This window comes from Salmo salar, chromosome 13 (assembly GCF_965601325.2).
Source record: "Salmo salar chromosome 13, fSalSal1, whole genome shotgun sequence".
NCBI classification, from domain to species: domain Eukaryota; kingdom Metazoa; phylum Chordata; class Actinopteri; order Salmoniformes; family Salmonidae; genus Salmo; species Salmo salar.
Window position 1 is genome coordinate 99576096 of NC_138303.1, and position 16687 is coordinate 99592782.

General features: G+C 41.9%; 1 protein-coding gene across 2 annotated transcripts in view; it reads right to left on the reverse strand.

The window, feature by feature from the left end:
• Positions 1-233: 233 nt before the first annotated feature.
• Positions 234-16687, reverse strand: part of fam169ab (family with sequence similarity 169 member Ab) — a 93205-nt gene continuing 76751 nt past the window's right edge. For both annotated transcript variants that reach the window (XM_082960511.1, XM_014138593.3), the window contains exons 4-13: positions 16398-16483; positions 15484-15655; positions 15053-15232; positions 6272-6388; positions 5854-5957; positions 5563-5605; positions 5330-5441; positions 5081-5207; positions 4627-4782; positions 234-4427 (exon numbers count right to left, since the gene is read on the reverse strand). In XM_082960511.1, the coding sequence (XP_082816637.1) occupies positions 3615-4427; positions 4627-4782; positions 5081-5207; positions 5330-5441; positions 5563-5605; positions 5854-5957; positions 6272-6388; positions 15053-15232; positions 15484-15655; positions 16398-16483 (1910 nt within the window). In that variant the 3' untranslated portion in view covers positions 234-3614. The remainder of the gene's footprint in view (positions 4428-4626; positions 4783-5080; positions 5208-5329; positions 5442-5562; positions 5606-5853; positions 5958-6271; positions 6389-15052; positions 15233-15483; positions 15656-16397; positions 16484-16687) is intronic.

A 16687-nucleotide genomic window follows, 5' to 3' on the forward strand; every position in this document is an offset into this window, starting at 1 on the left:
CAAATCAATGGCCGGTGGTGGGAGGAGCTATAGGAGGATGGGCTCAGTGTAATGGCTGAGATGGAATTAATTGGACGGAGTCAAACATCAAAAACACGTTTGACTCCGTTCTGTTAATTCCATTCCAATGATCTAATAAAATAGGATAAAAAAGGAAGGGGAAAGGTAAGCTGACGGTTTACTGTTAGTCATCTCAGGCTGCTAGATACACACCAAATAAATACAAAGTGGAATTCCAGAAAAAAAAATTGTTTATTAACTACAAGGAATTCATAGGTTGAAAGACGTTCAGTAAGATATTAATAATCAGATACAGTAGTCCATACTAAAACAGCTGACAAACCAATAGTAAATGTCCAGTAACATCACAAGAGGCAGATTATGTCGAAGTGACAAGATGCAGGAATTAGTTTAAATCTACTATAACTCAGTGAATTCAGGTGATTTGAAATCCTACTTATTAGTTAAAGATAAAGCTCAACACGGAGAACAAGGTCCCTAACACAGGCAGGATCGTAAAAAAAAAGGCACACATTTTTCTTTTTGAATTCATAGGAAAGTAAACACTCAATTCATTCATTTCATTTAGATTCTTCTCCTGAATTGATTTTTTAAAAACCGAATCAGTCCCTGAAATGAAACCATTCCCATAGCAGATGTGACTTACATTGGTGTCAACACAAACTGTCCATCTCTCCAACCACAAACTGATCACTGAAAACATTCAACAGAACAAACGTAAGTGTATCCTAGATGGCACCCAGTTCCCTTTATAGCGCACTATTTATTTATTTGATTGGCGCAGCGGTCTAAGGCACTGCCTATCAGTGCTAGAGGCATCACTATAGACCCTGGTTCGATTCCAGGCTGTATCCCAACCAGCTGTGATTGGGAGTTCCATATGGCGTTGCTCATTTTGCCCAGTGTCGTCCAGGTTAGGGTAAGGCCGGGGTAGGCCATCATTCTAAATAAGATTTGTTCTTAACTGACTTGCCTAGTTAAATAAAGGTTATATTGGACTATATAGGGAATCATTTGCCATTTGGAACAGACAGACTAAAGCCTGCCATATTCTGGCTATTGGTTGTGAATGAGGTAAATAACATTTAGAGTATTAGGGTACGTTCAGGAAGGTGCCACATTCTGAACATTGCAGACAGGAGTGTCTTGTACCCAGCTAACAGAATCTCTTTCCATCTTAACTTTCTGTAACACTGCACCCCACTGAACACAGCCCTGGGGTAAGCCAGCACAAACCCAGTCCTGTAGATATCTAGGAAGTCTGTATAAAACCACCCTAGACACAGAAGACAGTGGGAACCACAGCAGCCAAGTAAAGCAGGATATGAGCACCACCAAGAGGACTTCTATGATCAACCTGAATCTGAAAACGGCAGTACAGGCCATACTAAACTAAATGCAGCTCAATGACTCCTCCTCTGGCTCCCTCCGCTGTTGCCTTATATCCAGAACACATTCAAACTGAAAACAACCAGAACTAACATGGCTGTGTAACATTCCGTACATCAGAGTTAAGACTAAGCCTTTATTCACATTTTGGGGGACCGGGGTCAGAGTATTAGCAGGTGGATGATAGCAACATACGTAAAGGCATCAACCCACAAGTGTAGTAGTGGTTGAAACTGGTTTTCCACAATCAATAAATGGGGTGCATCTCAACAGTGGCATCCTCTCCTCGTCTCCTTCACTGATCTGGAAGTGGAAAATCCCCAGGTAGGTTTCTGCCATATTGCTTTAACTTCTCTCTAGTTCTCAGATCAGTGCAGGTGAAGGAGAGCTAAGGAGACAAAACCCCTGTAGACTATTGAGATCCACCAGGTGTTTTACGATGTAGCTTCTTTTTAGTCTTTTACATGACCTGCCTGGACACAGCTATAGCTAACAAACAGCAGTCATACTAATAGAGAAATACTTTGCCTTTAAAAAAAATATGGTATACAGGCAATAGACTAACAATGGTTAAATAGTGGGAGCTTTACTGATATTGGGTAGTAGGGAGACACCCAACTCATCCACCAAAATCACCATCTGGGAAAGAGTTTGTCATTCTGACATCAAGGAGGTTTACATCACAGAAATATACCTTTTAGAAAGGGGAATCCCTATTATAGTAAATTAGTAATTCTATGGATAACATCCAACAGTTGCATTGACATGATCTGCCAAATCTATAACAGGTTTCCTTCCATACAGAGGAAAGCACCTTTACTGTCAATGCAACTGTCTAGAACCATCTCAAACACTGGGGAATGCCATCCAATCCCTCAACACAGGTCATATTCATTACTACACACGGTAGCAAAACGTTTTGCAAAGAAAAACTAAAACCAGTTTCAGGTGGTCCCTCCCTGTTTAAGGTTTTCTTTCGTTTGGTGCTTAGTGAATAGGACCCAGGTGTAGGGTCTATATATTAACCCATATCCATGGAACATAAATAGCCCACTGACAGACTCTGCATCACATCTTTGGCTCAATGTACCCTCTACCAGTGAACCGACCAATGACAGCATCAAATTCACGCGGAAATAGCTCAACTTGTGTAGCAAATTTTTGTTTCTAAATAGTGAATGTTGTGCCATTATACAACAGTGTATATAACAAAAATATCACTGGTATATATAGTCACTTTCACTTCTGCTATCATCTACTTACTGTAATATACATATTTTACCCTTAAATCAATACACCTGCAATTAAACATGCTATTAGATATAAGATAAAGTATTAATTATAATCTTGAATTATACTTGGGCAAGAACAATAATAACCAAATCTATTTTTCCTATTCAAATTTCAGTTACTGGGTATATTCACAGAATACTATATTTGTGTGTATACACGTTTATATATCAATGAGCATGTGTGCGTCTGTGCCGTGCAACTTACATATTATAATTGACGTTCATTCACAGCTTTTTCCTAAATAAAAAGTATTTCAGCGCATCTGAAGAGAGAAGACAGCTAGGTGGTGTGCAACAGAGAAAACTCCAGGTATTTTTGGAAGATTTCATTCCTTAATACAAGTGACTGGTCGTCATAAAACAGGGGGTGTAGCAAAACCTGGTCTTCAAGAGCAACTGGGTCCGCTGGCTTTCATTGGAACAAAACTTCAATGACTTTTTTATCAAATAACTCCAGCAAGAACTCCAAACTAAGAGGTGCATTTCAACCCAAACTATTGAAATACTGTAAATAGTATAAATGTAACAACCACAGACTCAGTGTAGGACCAGGCTATAGGAGAAAATTTAACTGAGCTAGAGAATGAAAATCACCTTCAAACTACCACATCAGGCCTGTGAAACTCAATCTCAGTCAGTACTGAAAGAACAAGGCAATAAAAAGAAGAATAAAAACACATCTGGACATTAAAGACTTCACATTGACTTATTGCAACAGCGAGTATTGAGTACTCATGTACTTAAACCTTTCATAAAACGACCTAAAGTAAACATCTAAACAACATCGTACAGAGATAATACATGTTAACTTTAGACGCCTTACAAACCCTAAAACCAGGTAGAAAACATCCCTTACTGCACACCTCTAAACATGTGTTTTGTGTGTTTTTATATATGCAACGGCTGCTGTGTTTAGATCTTGCTGCGTCGTTTCCCTTTGGCTTTCTTTGGAGCCTGGACCTGTCGGCTCTTCCTCCTCAATGCTCTCTGGTCAATCACTGGTGGATGCTCCTCTTCCTCCACCTCTTCCTCAGCCAAGCTCTTCTCTACAGCCCCCTCTTCCTCCTCTGTCGTTCTAGCTTTCTCCTCCTCTTCCTCCTCCGTGACCTCCGGCTGCTCTGTGCCCTGCTCCTCGGGCTCCATGACCACTCTGCTCAGTCTCTTAGATTTATGTTTAGGCGCCGCCGCTTGGCCACTGCCTCTCCTCCAAAGGACCTTACCGTCACCACCCTCGTCTGAGCTCTCACTCTCTCCCTCCTCTTTCTCATCCTCTGTGGTTGTAACATTCTCCATCTCTTCTAACTCTTTCTTTTTGTCCTCTTTGACCTCTTCTCTTGCCTCCTCCTCTTCTTCTTCCTCTGTGAGAGGCTGATTCTCTCCTTCCTCCGGAAGCTGGTAGGACAGGTCTGCTACCGCCACCTGGACCACTTCCTGGCTACTGCTGTCCACTGTGATGGCCGCCTCCATGGATTTCTCCTCCCCCTCCTTTTCTCCCTCTACCCCCTCTTCTTCCATGGGTGTAGCTGCGGCCTCCTCTGGAGGTTCGCCCCCTGCCTCCTCAATCACCTCCACAGAGAGGGAGGGCTCTGCTGGGGCTGGCTCTGCAGGCGAAGGGGCCTTCTCTGTAGCAGAGGCTGCTTCTTCTAACAGGAGAGGAGCCTCCTTCACCACAGCTACCGTCTCAGCCAATTCCTCTGATGCCACAGGAGCTGCATCTACGGTGTCCTGCAGAGGACAAAGAGAAAAAGGTAATGGCGAAAAACATATTCCTCAATTCCCTTTCTAACACATACTGTAGAAACATGTCCACAGTACAAATAGGAACTTTCCAACAATGAAAGGATCCTATTGTCTCATACGTGAACCCCTTTCTCCAATAATGGCCCCATCTCACACATTCCAACTGAGACATTGAAACACATACTTTAGCCTCAATGGAGTCTTCCTCCTTCGTATCCTCCTCCTCCATTTCCACATCTTCCTCTGTCGTTCTGTTCTCTAGCACAGTATCAGGCTCCTGTGTGGCAACCTCTTCCTCCTCTCCCTGGTCATCCGTCAGGTCTCCTTTGACCTCAGCCTCCTGAGGATAGAAAAGCCACAACCAATGGTCAACGCCTCCTTTTCCTGATTAACCATACACTCTGTATGTAAATGGCACTCTACTAACTATGAAGTGCACTACTTTTGACCAGGGCCCATAAGGAATAGGGTGCAATTCCTTGCGTAACAAGTGCGAAATACGCTATGATAGTGACTGGTTATTCGCTAACAACAACCATAGTAACATAAAACAACGATGACAAGCAACCCAGAACAGCCAAATTAACTGTTGTTTCCTAATGATGTATTCATCCTAATCACGTCCGTCATCCTCCCACCTGAGCTGTGGCCTCCTCTATAGGGGACAGAGCAGCATCTGCTTCTCCAGACTCTGTCTCACCCCCCCCACTTCCTTCCTCCTCCTCTCCCTCTACAGCTGTAGTGGTGGGCTCTGCCTCCTCCAATCTGAACACACAGTAAACCAGAGGTATTATGATTTTCAGCCAATGGGAAGCTTTCATACTTACATTTCATTCATATTTTGATGGATGTTTCTATTTCTATTTCACTGAGACTCCTTGTCTAACCTGTTCATCTTCAGAGGCTGGCTCTCCTCCTCAGAGTCTTCCATCTCTTCTCTGCCACGCTTTTTATGTCCACTACTCCAGGTATGTGTTGACACTGGTGTGCCTGCCAGGGCTAGAGAGTAGCCATTTTCATTCCAATGTGTATTCACACAAAAGACAGCATTTTATGTACTCAGAAAACTCTTTCTCATAGTTATTGGTTTCAGGACTCAAGACTTCTCTGAGCTACTTACCTTCTATAAACTTGAGGGGCTTATTCAGCACCAAAACATCCTCCTAGAAAACAAGACCATATTAAATCCTCATTACTTGATTATATTGTCCCTACACAACTTAAATCTGATGTTTGAGGATATTCTTAAACTATAAACAACAAATGCATCCACATAGCTGTTCAGGAGGCGAGAGACTGAGGAAACCCAACAGAGTGCAAAGGAGAGAGAAAAAAATGTAAAGAAAGACAAACAAGAACAAAGTTGGATAGATGAGAGAGAGACGTCAGATACAGAGAGACAGAGACGTACGGTGATGTCCAGACAGTTGTCTGAGCCCTCTTCCATGTTGACGTCTGTGCTGTCCAGAGAGGCTGCTTGGTGATCTCCATTAGCCGTCACCACGGGGAGCACCACTTTATGGGAATCAGCACAACAATCAGAAGGCAATTAGCTACCAGTCATGTGAGAGACTGGCCACTGTGTCTGACATCAAGTCCCCACACACAGCTAAGCGGGACTGCCATCATCCTGCTAAGGTCCTGATGGACCAGTTAGGTCGCAGAACGTTAGAAATGTAATGAATAGAGCTGCCGTCGCAATTCCCCATTCTTCATGACAGACAATCATATAGGTTCTACTTAACACATTTCTAGCTGAAGGTACTGTAAATATCACATCCTCCTTGACAGGCCCTTGGGTGTTAGATCTCCTGCTACTGTGTCCGTACCTTTCAGTGCTTTGATCTTGTTGGCCACTCTCTCTCTCTGGTAGGGTCCTCCCATTCCCTCTACCACCCACAGCAGGTCCTGGTCAGCTGGGTACCGACACAGATACTGGCCACACACTGCAGGTCAGGGAGAGATTGTACACTTTGATTGACTGATTTATTTAGGGGCTGCAAAGTTGTACAGTTATAAAGTACAGTAGAGAGGAGCAGAGAGAGAACTACTACTAACCTTTACACACACACACACACACACACAGCGAGCAAGAGACTATACAGTTCTTCAATAACTCACAATACCAAAACAATAAAGAAGGTGTCAATTCGGCTACTCAAAACATCACTTGCATATTCCAAAAAGCAGCATCAAAAGCAAATTTGAGAAAACCAAAGAAATGCAACATCAGAAACAAAAAACGAAAAGTTTCAGAAAAATGGTTTGATGACGAATGTAAAGTATTAGAAAACACCAGAGACAAATGTAAAACATAAGCAGCAAAACAACCCAGAGCTACGCTATGAATATTTACCAACAAGACACTTGATGAAATTGAAAATGCAATTGACCAAAATCAGTTCTGGGACATGTGGAACATTTTAAGCACGACAAATCCACAAGAATTAAACATACAAGATGAAGGAATTTGGAAAACGTATTTTGATAATCTATACAAAAACATCCCACAAAAAGATTTAACAGAACCAATAAGAAATTCTAGAAAAATTTAGCATCCTTGAATCAGTTATTAAAAACAACCAAAATCCATTAGATTACCCAATAACCCAACAAGAACTAAATGAAAAGCTCAAATCTCTAAAAAAAATCGAAGGCTTGTGGTCTAGATAACAACAGAAATGAAATGCTGAAGAACAGCACAACTGAGTTGCAAAATGCTGTGCTTAAATTGTTCAACATGGTATTAACTTCTGGCTGCTTTCCTGATGTCTGGAACCAGGGGCTCATCTCCCCTATCCACAAAAGTGGAGTCAAATCAGACCCCAATAATTACAGGGAAATTTGTGTAAACAGCAACTTGGGAAAGGGTTTCTGTAGCATTTTGAACTCAAGAATTGAAACCTTCCGTTAAGAAAAAAATGTAATAAGTAACACGTCCACCCCAAAAAAAGTACGGCAAAATCTTTGCTTGCTTTATTGACTTGAAAAAAGCATTTGATTCTATTTGGCACGAAGGGCTATTCTACAAAATTCTCCAAAGAGGGCTTGGTGGTAAGGTGTATGACTTAATAAAATGTATGCACACAGAAAACCAGTGTTCAATAAAAATCAAAAACCAAAGAACAGAATATTTTCACAACGTCGAGGTGTGAGACAAGGCTGCAGTTTGAGTCCAAATCTTTTCAACATTTATATCAATGAATTAGCAGACATGTTGGACCATTCTCCAACCCCAGGACTCACACTATTTGACACAGAGGTGAAATACCTGCTATTTGCTGATGATTTGGTACTTCAACAGAACCTTAACATTTAGAGCAATATTGTCATAATTGGGCCCTGGCAGTAAATAAAAAACAAAATGAAAATCATGATTTTACAGAAAAAACCCAGATGTCAGAAACACAAATTCGCCCTGAACAACACAATAATTGAACACACAAAAAATGACTCATACCTTGGTCTGACCATATCTGCATCGGGAAAATTGAATATGGCAGTGAACGCACTCAAAGAAAAAGCCCGCAGAGCATTGTACGCAATAAAAATGAAATTATTCAAAATCAACATCCCAATTAGAATTTGGACCAAAATATTTGACAGTGTAATCCTACCAATAGCTCTTTACGGAAGTGAGGTTTAGGGGCCACTCAATAAACTGGACTTTAAAATGTTGGACAAACATCCAATTGAAGCCCTACATGCAGAATTCTGTCGGAAAATTCTACAAGTCCAGAAAAATACACCAACTAATGCATGTAGGGCAGAATTGGTCCGCTTTCCAGTAACAATGAAAATACAGAAATGATCATTAAAATTTTGGCTACATCTAAATTCCAGTCCATATTCAAGTCTTTATTTGAAAGCACTTCAAACCCAAGAGCTGAGCCCAGAAATGAGCCCTCTCAGTCAGCTGGTGTTGGACCTCACCAACCAAGCTGACACCAGCACTGCTTCAAAAGAAAGAATTCAAATAAACAAAATCATGAACCAATCAAAGGACTCATATTTACAACATTGGAAAAATGAAACAAAATCCCAAAGCCGACTAAATTGCTATCTGACCCTAAACAGAGAATATGAATTGGCTGATTATCTCTACTCTGTCAGATATACGAAGCAGAGACAGATCCTTACCAAGTACAGGCTGAGTGACCACCAACTGACAATAGAAACCGGCAGACATAAAAAGACATGGCTACTCAAAGAAGAGCGTGTATGTGATCACTGCACGACAGGGGAGGTAGAGACAGCGATGCACTTTCTCCTTTACTGTGATAAATATTCCTCACCAAGAGATTCATTATTTACAGATATGACTACATTTATTCCAAATTGTACTTATTAAACCCAGAGGAAAAACTAAAAATACTCATGGGCGAAGGAGCAATGGCTCCTCTTGCAGCCAAATATGTATTTGCCTGCTATAGCCTGAGATACACTGAAAAATAACATCTGTATAGTAAACAGTAACTTACTTATTATTAGCATTATTGTTATTACTATTATTATTGTTGTTTATCATTCCAAATAGTAGTGGTATGGGTGGTAGGGCTGATAGCAGTTTAGTGATGGTGGTGGTAGTAGTAATGATGGTAGTTGTAGTACTGATGTACTGGTAAAGATGACAGTTATAAGTAAGTTATAGTTTCATTTTCCATGTTTAGCTTTGTATATTTATTATGCGTCTACTATTGACTTATCATTTTTGTTATTTTTTATTATTTATTATAATTTTATTACAATGTATACATTGTTGCTTTGGCAATATTGACAATGTTTTTCATTCCAAAAAAGCAGCTAGCGAGCTATTACTAACCTTTATACATGGTTAGAGAGAGCCCCCCCATATCAGACCTATGCCCCTTCTGCCCGCCCCCTGCGGCAAGGACCTCAATATGATAGGACATATGCCCAGGCTGTGAGTAGAGCAACAGGCACAACCCCCACAATTACACCCACCCAAGCCCCAGCCTGCAACCTAAGAGGTATGTATCAGATGCTCAACATTCTCTGCTCACACCTACTGTGATGGTCCGGACCTAAACCACACTAGACACTATGGAACAAAAAGCTTTTACTATCTCATCCTGGAATATACCAGGTCTGAGGTCATCTGCCTTTGGCCAAAAGAGCAGGAACCCAGACTTCATCAAAGAAATTGCAAATACAGACATTGTCATCCAACAAGAAACATGGTATAAAAGGCGACGGACCCACTGGTTGCCCTCTAGGCTACAGAGAGCTGGTAGTCCCATCCACCAAACTACCAGGTGTGAAACTGGGAAGAGACTCAGAGGGTATGCTAATTTGGTATAGAGCAGACCTAACCCATTCAATTAAATTAGTCAAAACAGGAACATTTTACATCTGACTAGAAATGAATAAAGAAATGATCTCAACAGAGAAAAATGTCCTCGTGTGCTACCTATATCCCCCCAATAGAATCCCCATACTTTAACTTTGACAGCTTCTTCATCCTAGAGGGGGAGATCAACAATTTCCAGGCCCAGGGACATGTACTAGTCGGTGGTGACCTAAATGCCAGAACTGGACAAGAACCTGACACCCTCAGCACACAGGGGGACAAACACCTACCTGGATGGACAGCATTCTCTCCCCCATATGCCCCTCTAGGCACAACATAACCAACAAAAACAGGTCACAACTCCTGCAGCTCTGTCGCACGCTGGGCATGTACATAGTCAATGGTAGGCTTCGGGGGGACTCCTATGGTAGGTACTAGAGGTCAACTGATTATGATTTTCAACGCTTATACACCGATTATTGGAGGACCAAAAATAGCCGATACCGATTAACTTGTTATGGATAGGGGGCAGTATTTTCACGGCCGGATAAAAAACGTACCCGATTTAATCTGGTTATTACTCCTGCCCAGAAACTAGAATATGCATATAATTAGTAGCTTTGGATAGAAAACACTCCAAAGTTCCTAAAACTGTTTGAATGGTGTCTGTGAGTATAACAGAACTCAAATGGCAGGCCAAAACCTGAGAAGATTCTGTACAGGAAGTACCCTGTCTGACCATTTTTTGGCCTTCTTTGTCATCTCTATCCAAAACAGAGGATCTCTGCTGTAACGTGACACTTTCCAAGGAGAAGAAAGTGAAAGTGCAATATGTGCCATGTAAAAAAGCTAACGTTTAAGTTCCTTGCTCAGAACATGAGAAAATATGAAAGCTGGTGGTTCCTTTTAACATGAGTCTTCAATATTCCCAGGTAAGAAGTTTTAGGTTGTAGTTATTATAGGACTATTTCTCTCTATACCATTTGTATGTCATATACCTTTGCCGATTGGATGTTCTAATAGGCACTTTAGTATTGCCAGCCTAATCTCAGGAGTTGATAGGCTTGAAGTCATAAACAGCGCAATGCTTGAAGCACAGTGAAGAGTTGCTGGCAAATGCAGGAAAGTGCTGTTTGAATGAATGCTTACAAGCCTGCTGCTGCCTACCACTGCTCAGTCAGACTGCTCTATCAAATCATAGACTTAATTATAATATAATAACACACAGAAATACGAGCCTTAGGTCATTAATATGGTCAAATCCGGAAACTATCATTTATAAAACAAAACGTTTATTCTTTCAGTGAAATACGGAACCGTTCCGTATTTTATCTAATGGGTGGAATCCATAAGTCTAAATATTGCTGTTATATTGCACAACCTTCAATGTTATGTCATAATTATGTAAAATTCTGGCAAATTAATTACGGTCTTTGTTAGGAAGAAATGGTCTTCACACAGTTCGCAATGAGCCAGGCGGCCCAAACTGCTGCATATACCCTGACTGCTTGCACAGAACGCAAGAGAAGTGACACAATTTCCATAGTTAAAAGGAGTTCATGTTAGCAGGCAATATTAACTGAATATGCAGGTTTAATAATATATACTTGTGTATTGATTTTAAGAAAGGCATTGATGTTTATGGTTAGGTACACATTGGTGCAACGACAGTGCTTTTTTCGCGAATGCGCTTGTTAAATCACCCGTTTGGCAAAGTAGGCTGTGATTCAATGATAAATTAAACAGGCACCGCATCGATTATATGCAACGCAGGACAAGCTAGATAAACTAGTAATATCATCAACCATGTATAGTTAATAACTAGTGATTATGTTAAGATTGAATGTTTTTTAAAAGATAAGTTTAATGCTAGCTAGCACCTTACCTTGGCTCCTTGCTGCACTCACATAACAGGTAGTCAGCCTGCCACGCAGTCTCCTCGTGCAATGTAATCGGCCATAATCGGTGCCCAAAAAAGCCGATTACCGATGGTTATGAAAACTTCAAATCGGCCCCAATTAAAAATTGGCCATTCCGATTAAATCGGTCGAACTCTAGTTGGTACACATATAGCTCATCTCTTGGCAGTAGTACTGTAGACTACTTCATCACTGACCTCAACCCAGAGTCTCTCAGAGCGTTCAGTCAGTCCACTGACACCCCTATCAGATCACAGCAAAATCACACTACTTGAACAGAGCTTTGCTCAAATCATGAGGCATCAAAGCCAAAGGAGCTGAATAATATTAAGAAATGCTATAGTTGGAAGGAGAGTAGTGTGGAAAACAAACCAAAACAAAGGCAAAATATTCTCATGCCTTGTTGATTTCAAAAAATGCCTTCGACTCAATTTGGCATGAGGGTCTGCTATACAAATTGATGGAAAGTGGTGTTGGGGGGAAAACATACAACATTATAAAATCCATGTACACAAACAACAAGCGTGCGGTTAAAATAGGCAAAAAAACACACATTTCTTCCCACAGGGCCGTGGGGTAAGACAGGGATGTAGCTTAAGCACCACCATCTTCAACCTATATATCAACGAATTGGCGAGGGCACTAGAACAGTCTGCAGCACCCGGCCTCACCCTACTAAAATCTGAAGTCAAATGTCTACCGTTTGCTGATGATCTTGGTGCTTCTGTCCACAACCAAGGAGGGTCTACAGCAGCACCTAGATCTTCTTCAACAATTCTGCCAGACCTGGGCTCTGACAGTAAATCTCAGTAAGACCAAAATAATGGTGTTCCAAAAAAAGGTCCAGTCGCCAGGATCACAAATACTAATTCCATCTAGACACTTTTGCCCTAGAACACACAAAACACTATACATACCTTGGCCTAAACATCAGTGCCACAGGTAACTTCAGCACCACAAAGCAGTGAACGATCTGAGAGACAAGGCAAGAAGGGCATTCTATGCCATCAAAAGGAACATAAAATTTGATATACCAATTAGGATCGGTCTAAAAATACTGAATCAGTTATATAACCCATTGCCCTTTATGGTTGTGAGGTCTGGGGTCTGCTCACCAACCAAGAATTCACAAAATGGGACAAACACCAAATTGAGACTGCATGCAGAATTCTGCAAAACTATCCTATGTACGTAAAACATCAAATAATGCATGCAGAGCAGAATTAGGCTGATACCAGCTAATTATCAAAATCCAGAAAAGAGCTGTTCAATTCTACAATCACCTAAAAGGAAGCAATTCCCAAACCTTCCATAACAAAGCCATCACCTACAGAGAGATGAACCTGGAGAAGAGTCCCCTAAGCAAGCTGGTCCTGGGGCTCTGTTCACAAACAAACAGACCCCACAGAGCCCCAGGACAGCAACACAATTAGACCGAACCAAATGATGAGAGAAGAAAAAGATAATTACTTGACACATTGGAAAGAATTTACAAAAAAACAGCGCCAACTAGAATGCTATTTGGCCCTAAACAGAGAGTACACAGTGGCAGAATACCAGACCACTGTGACTGACCCAAACTTAAGGAAAGCTTTACCCATGTACAGACTCAGTGTAACAGTATAGCTTCCTTCCCTCAGCTTGTCCCTACCTGGGCTCGAACCAGGGACCCTCTGGTGTGTGAGGGTGTGAGGGTCAGTCAATGGATCTTTCAGACTTTGATGAAGAGGAAATCTCTGGAGATATGACCAGTTCATGGATACTCAGTTGAGTAGATGACCCCGCAACTCAGGAGTCTTCGGAGAGACAGGAGACAGTCAGAGATGAGATGGAGCACGAACAGTCAGCGTACAGCTGTAGGGACAATCCAAACAAAGACCGTGAAGCTCAGGTATCTCTCGATAATGAGACTCCCTTTAGCATTCCTGACTGTGACAGTGTAGCTGTAGTCCCTGACACAGAACCTTCAGGTATTCCTGACTCAGTTGCACCAGCAGATTTAGCAAGTGACCAAGACTTACAAAGACCGGGTTCACGTGATTCGCAAGATGTGGTCAGAACACGCACTGGCAGGGTAGTGACATCTGTAAGTCGTCTTATTGAGACAATGGCTCAGAGAACATTCACTATGAAGGGCTTAGCCACCAAACTAGGAAAGAAGTCCCAGTCTCTTCTACCTCGGTTTTAAAATGGTTTTCTTTATTTCTTCTGTTGTTCTGAGGAAAATTCATGGATATGTAAAGCCATCTAAGTGATGTGTAGAATGGTGTCAAGGGATAATGTGATGTGAGGACGAGTGTTGTATGATGTACTTGGCATCGTATTTGTCCAGGAGGTTCTCAGGACTGATCAACCTTAGATTCCTCTGAATCTGCCTGCAGATGGGGCGGCAGCGTAGCCTAGTGGTTAGAGCGTTGGACTAGTAACCGAAAGGTTGCAAGATCGAATCCCCGAGCGGACAAGGTACAAATCTGTCGTTCTGTTCCTAGGCCGTCATTGAAAATAAGAATTTGTTTTTAACTGACTTGCCTAGTTAAATAAAATATAAAATAAAGATGTTCACTTGTGCCAGTACTGACTCAGTACAGTTTGTTGTCCCTTGTGCTTCATATCTTGTTTGATATGCATTCAGGATTTTGGGGAAATTCAGGAGGGGTGAATATAACAGTATAGCTTCCGTCCCTCTCCTTGCCCCTACCTGGGCTCGAACAAGGGACCCTCTGCACACAGACAACAGTCACCCTTGAAGCATCGTTACACATCGCGCCACAAAAGTCACGGCCCTTGCAGAGCAAAAGAAACAACTTCTTCAAGGTCTCAGAGCGAGTGCCATCACCAATTGAAACCCTATCAGCGTGCACCCCGCTAACTAGCTAGCCATTTCACACCGGTTACGAGCATAGCCTTGCTATTGAGAAACGCCGCCGTAGGCAGACCTGGCTCTCAAGAGAAGACAGGCTATGTGCACACTGCCCACAAAATGAGGTGGAAACTGATCCACAAAGAATTTGAAAACAAACCCGATTTTGATAAACTCCCATATCAACTGGGTGAAATACCACAGTGTGCCATCACAGCAGCAAGATTTATGACCTGTTGCCACAAGAAAAGGGCAACTAGCGAAGAACAATACAACCCAAATTGTTTATTTTCCATTTTCTACTTTAATCATTTGCACATCGTTACAACACTGTATACATACACAAATGACATCTGTAATGTCTTTATTCTTTTGGAACTTCTATGAGTGTAATGTTTACTGTTCATTTCACTTTTGTATATTATCTACTTAACTTGCTTTGGCAATGTTAACACATAATTCCCATGCCAATAAAACCCCTTAAATTGAATAGATAGAGATAGAGACTACTACTACTAACCTTTATACATGGTTAGAGAGAGAGGGTACTTCAGGCCGAGCTGGTCATCTTTGAAAGAGTCCACAAAGTCCTCCAGCATCTGCAGACCATGACCGTTTCCACGATGACACTTCCTGACAAAGATGGAATCCATGACAGGCAGCTGGTAGCGTTGGGTCACAAAGCCATTACACAAGCTATCTGGAGAGAGGAAGAGATTTTCTGTGAGTTCATGTCTTGAAAGTATGCTATAATTGATTGAGACATGATTGACTAATGCTATGTATAAAGTCTGTCATTATAGTAATCATCTTCATGAGGTTAAGGGTCACGGACGGACTTGTGTAAGTGCCAACTCTCCAGCTAACTTCACCTATCAAATAAGAGCAGTATGGTTTGAAACCAAAGATGACCGCTCACAGTGACAGTTTGACCAGACAAAGGCCGCTCACCTTTGGGTTTGACAGAGTAGAAACCGACTGCGTGTCCATCCTTCCAAAGGAGCTTGGCAAAGTGGTTCTGTCCGTGGCACAGGAAGGGCACCTCAGGTTTGTCCATCTCACCCACGCGGTACACGATGCGGTTCAGAATGTACAGGACGATCCGCTCACCAAGACTCCTCACCTGGGACACACACACAGATACAGACTGTCACTTAATGAAATGTTAAGGTAACACACACACACACCTCTCCTCTGAAGTTTTTACCTGAAACACACTGAACACACTTTCCTCTCTGCTCAATTGACATGCACTCTAGTAGGACACACATGAATCAGAAGTACCTTGGCTCAGTACATGGCATAAGTAGTCTTTCACCTCCCACGTAAATGTTGGAAGTGACTGTTTTTACAGCTCTGTAGCTCTGCCAAACAGAATAGAACTGACGTTTAACTGTGGGTTTGGATCATGGCCCTGAACACTGCTCCTAGTTTTATACCACCGTAACACACTTCCTACCAGTATGTGTGTGTGTGTGTCTGTCTGTACATGTGCACGCTGTGTGTTTCTCTATTGTTCGATGCTAATCAGAACCATTTGCTGGGCAAACTGACAGAAACAAACACGCAAAGGTTGAGATTCTGTTCAAAACAATGTCATTATGCATTTCATTGGGTTGATAAACATGCCAGGTTAGTGTGTGTCTGTGTGCTCTCAGTCATGTTGTTGTAGGATCCTGAGTGTCCTCTTTCATATCCTGTCAGACTGAGCCTCTCCTCACACCAGACAGACAAACCCAATATCCTACCTCTACAGAGTCGGATTGTGACACCTTGTGTTTGTGTGTTTCAATGTGCTAGCTTTATGTTTCTCGATGTGTCAACTCAACAATCATCTCGTGTTGTATGTGTTGCAGTTTGTGAACCTTGAGGAGGCCAGTTCTGGAGGGGTCGGAGGTTCTGAGGATGTCCTCGACAGACCACCACTGACCCGCCAGAAACAAAGCTACCGCTGGAGAGACAGAGAGAGAGAGAGACACATTTAGAATTAGAGTTAGATGAGTATGACATCTGGTTGGAATCCAAACGTGTCTCTGTAAAATATAAACCCCCAGACATTATAACCAAACTTTTGGATCTGATGTGTGTAAGATTGTAGCTTTAAATAAAATAGCTTACATCCATCTATGTGGTGGAAACGACCAGCTTACACTGT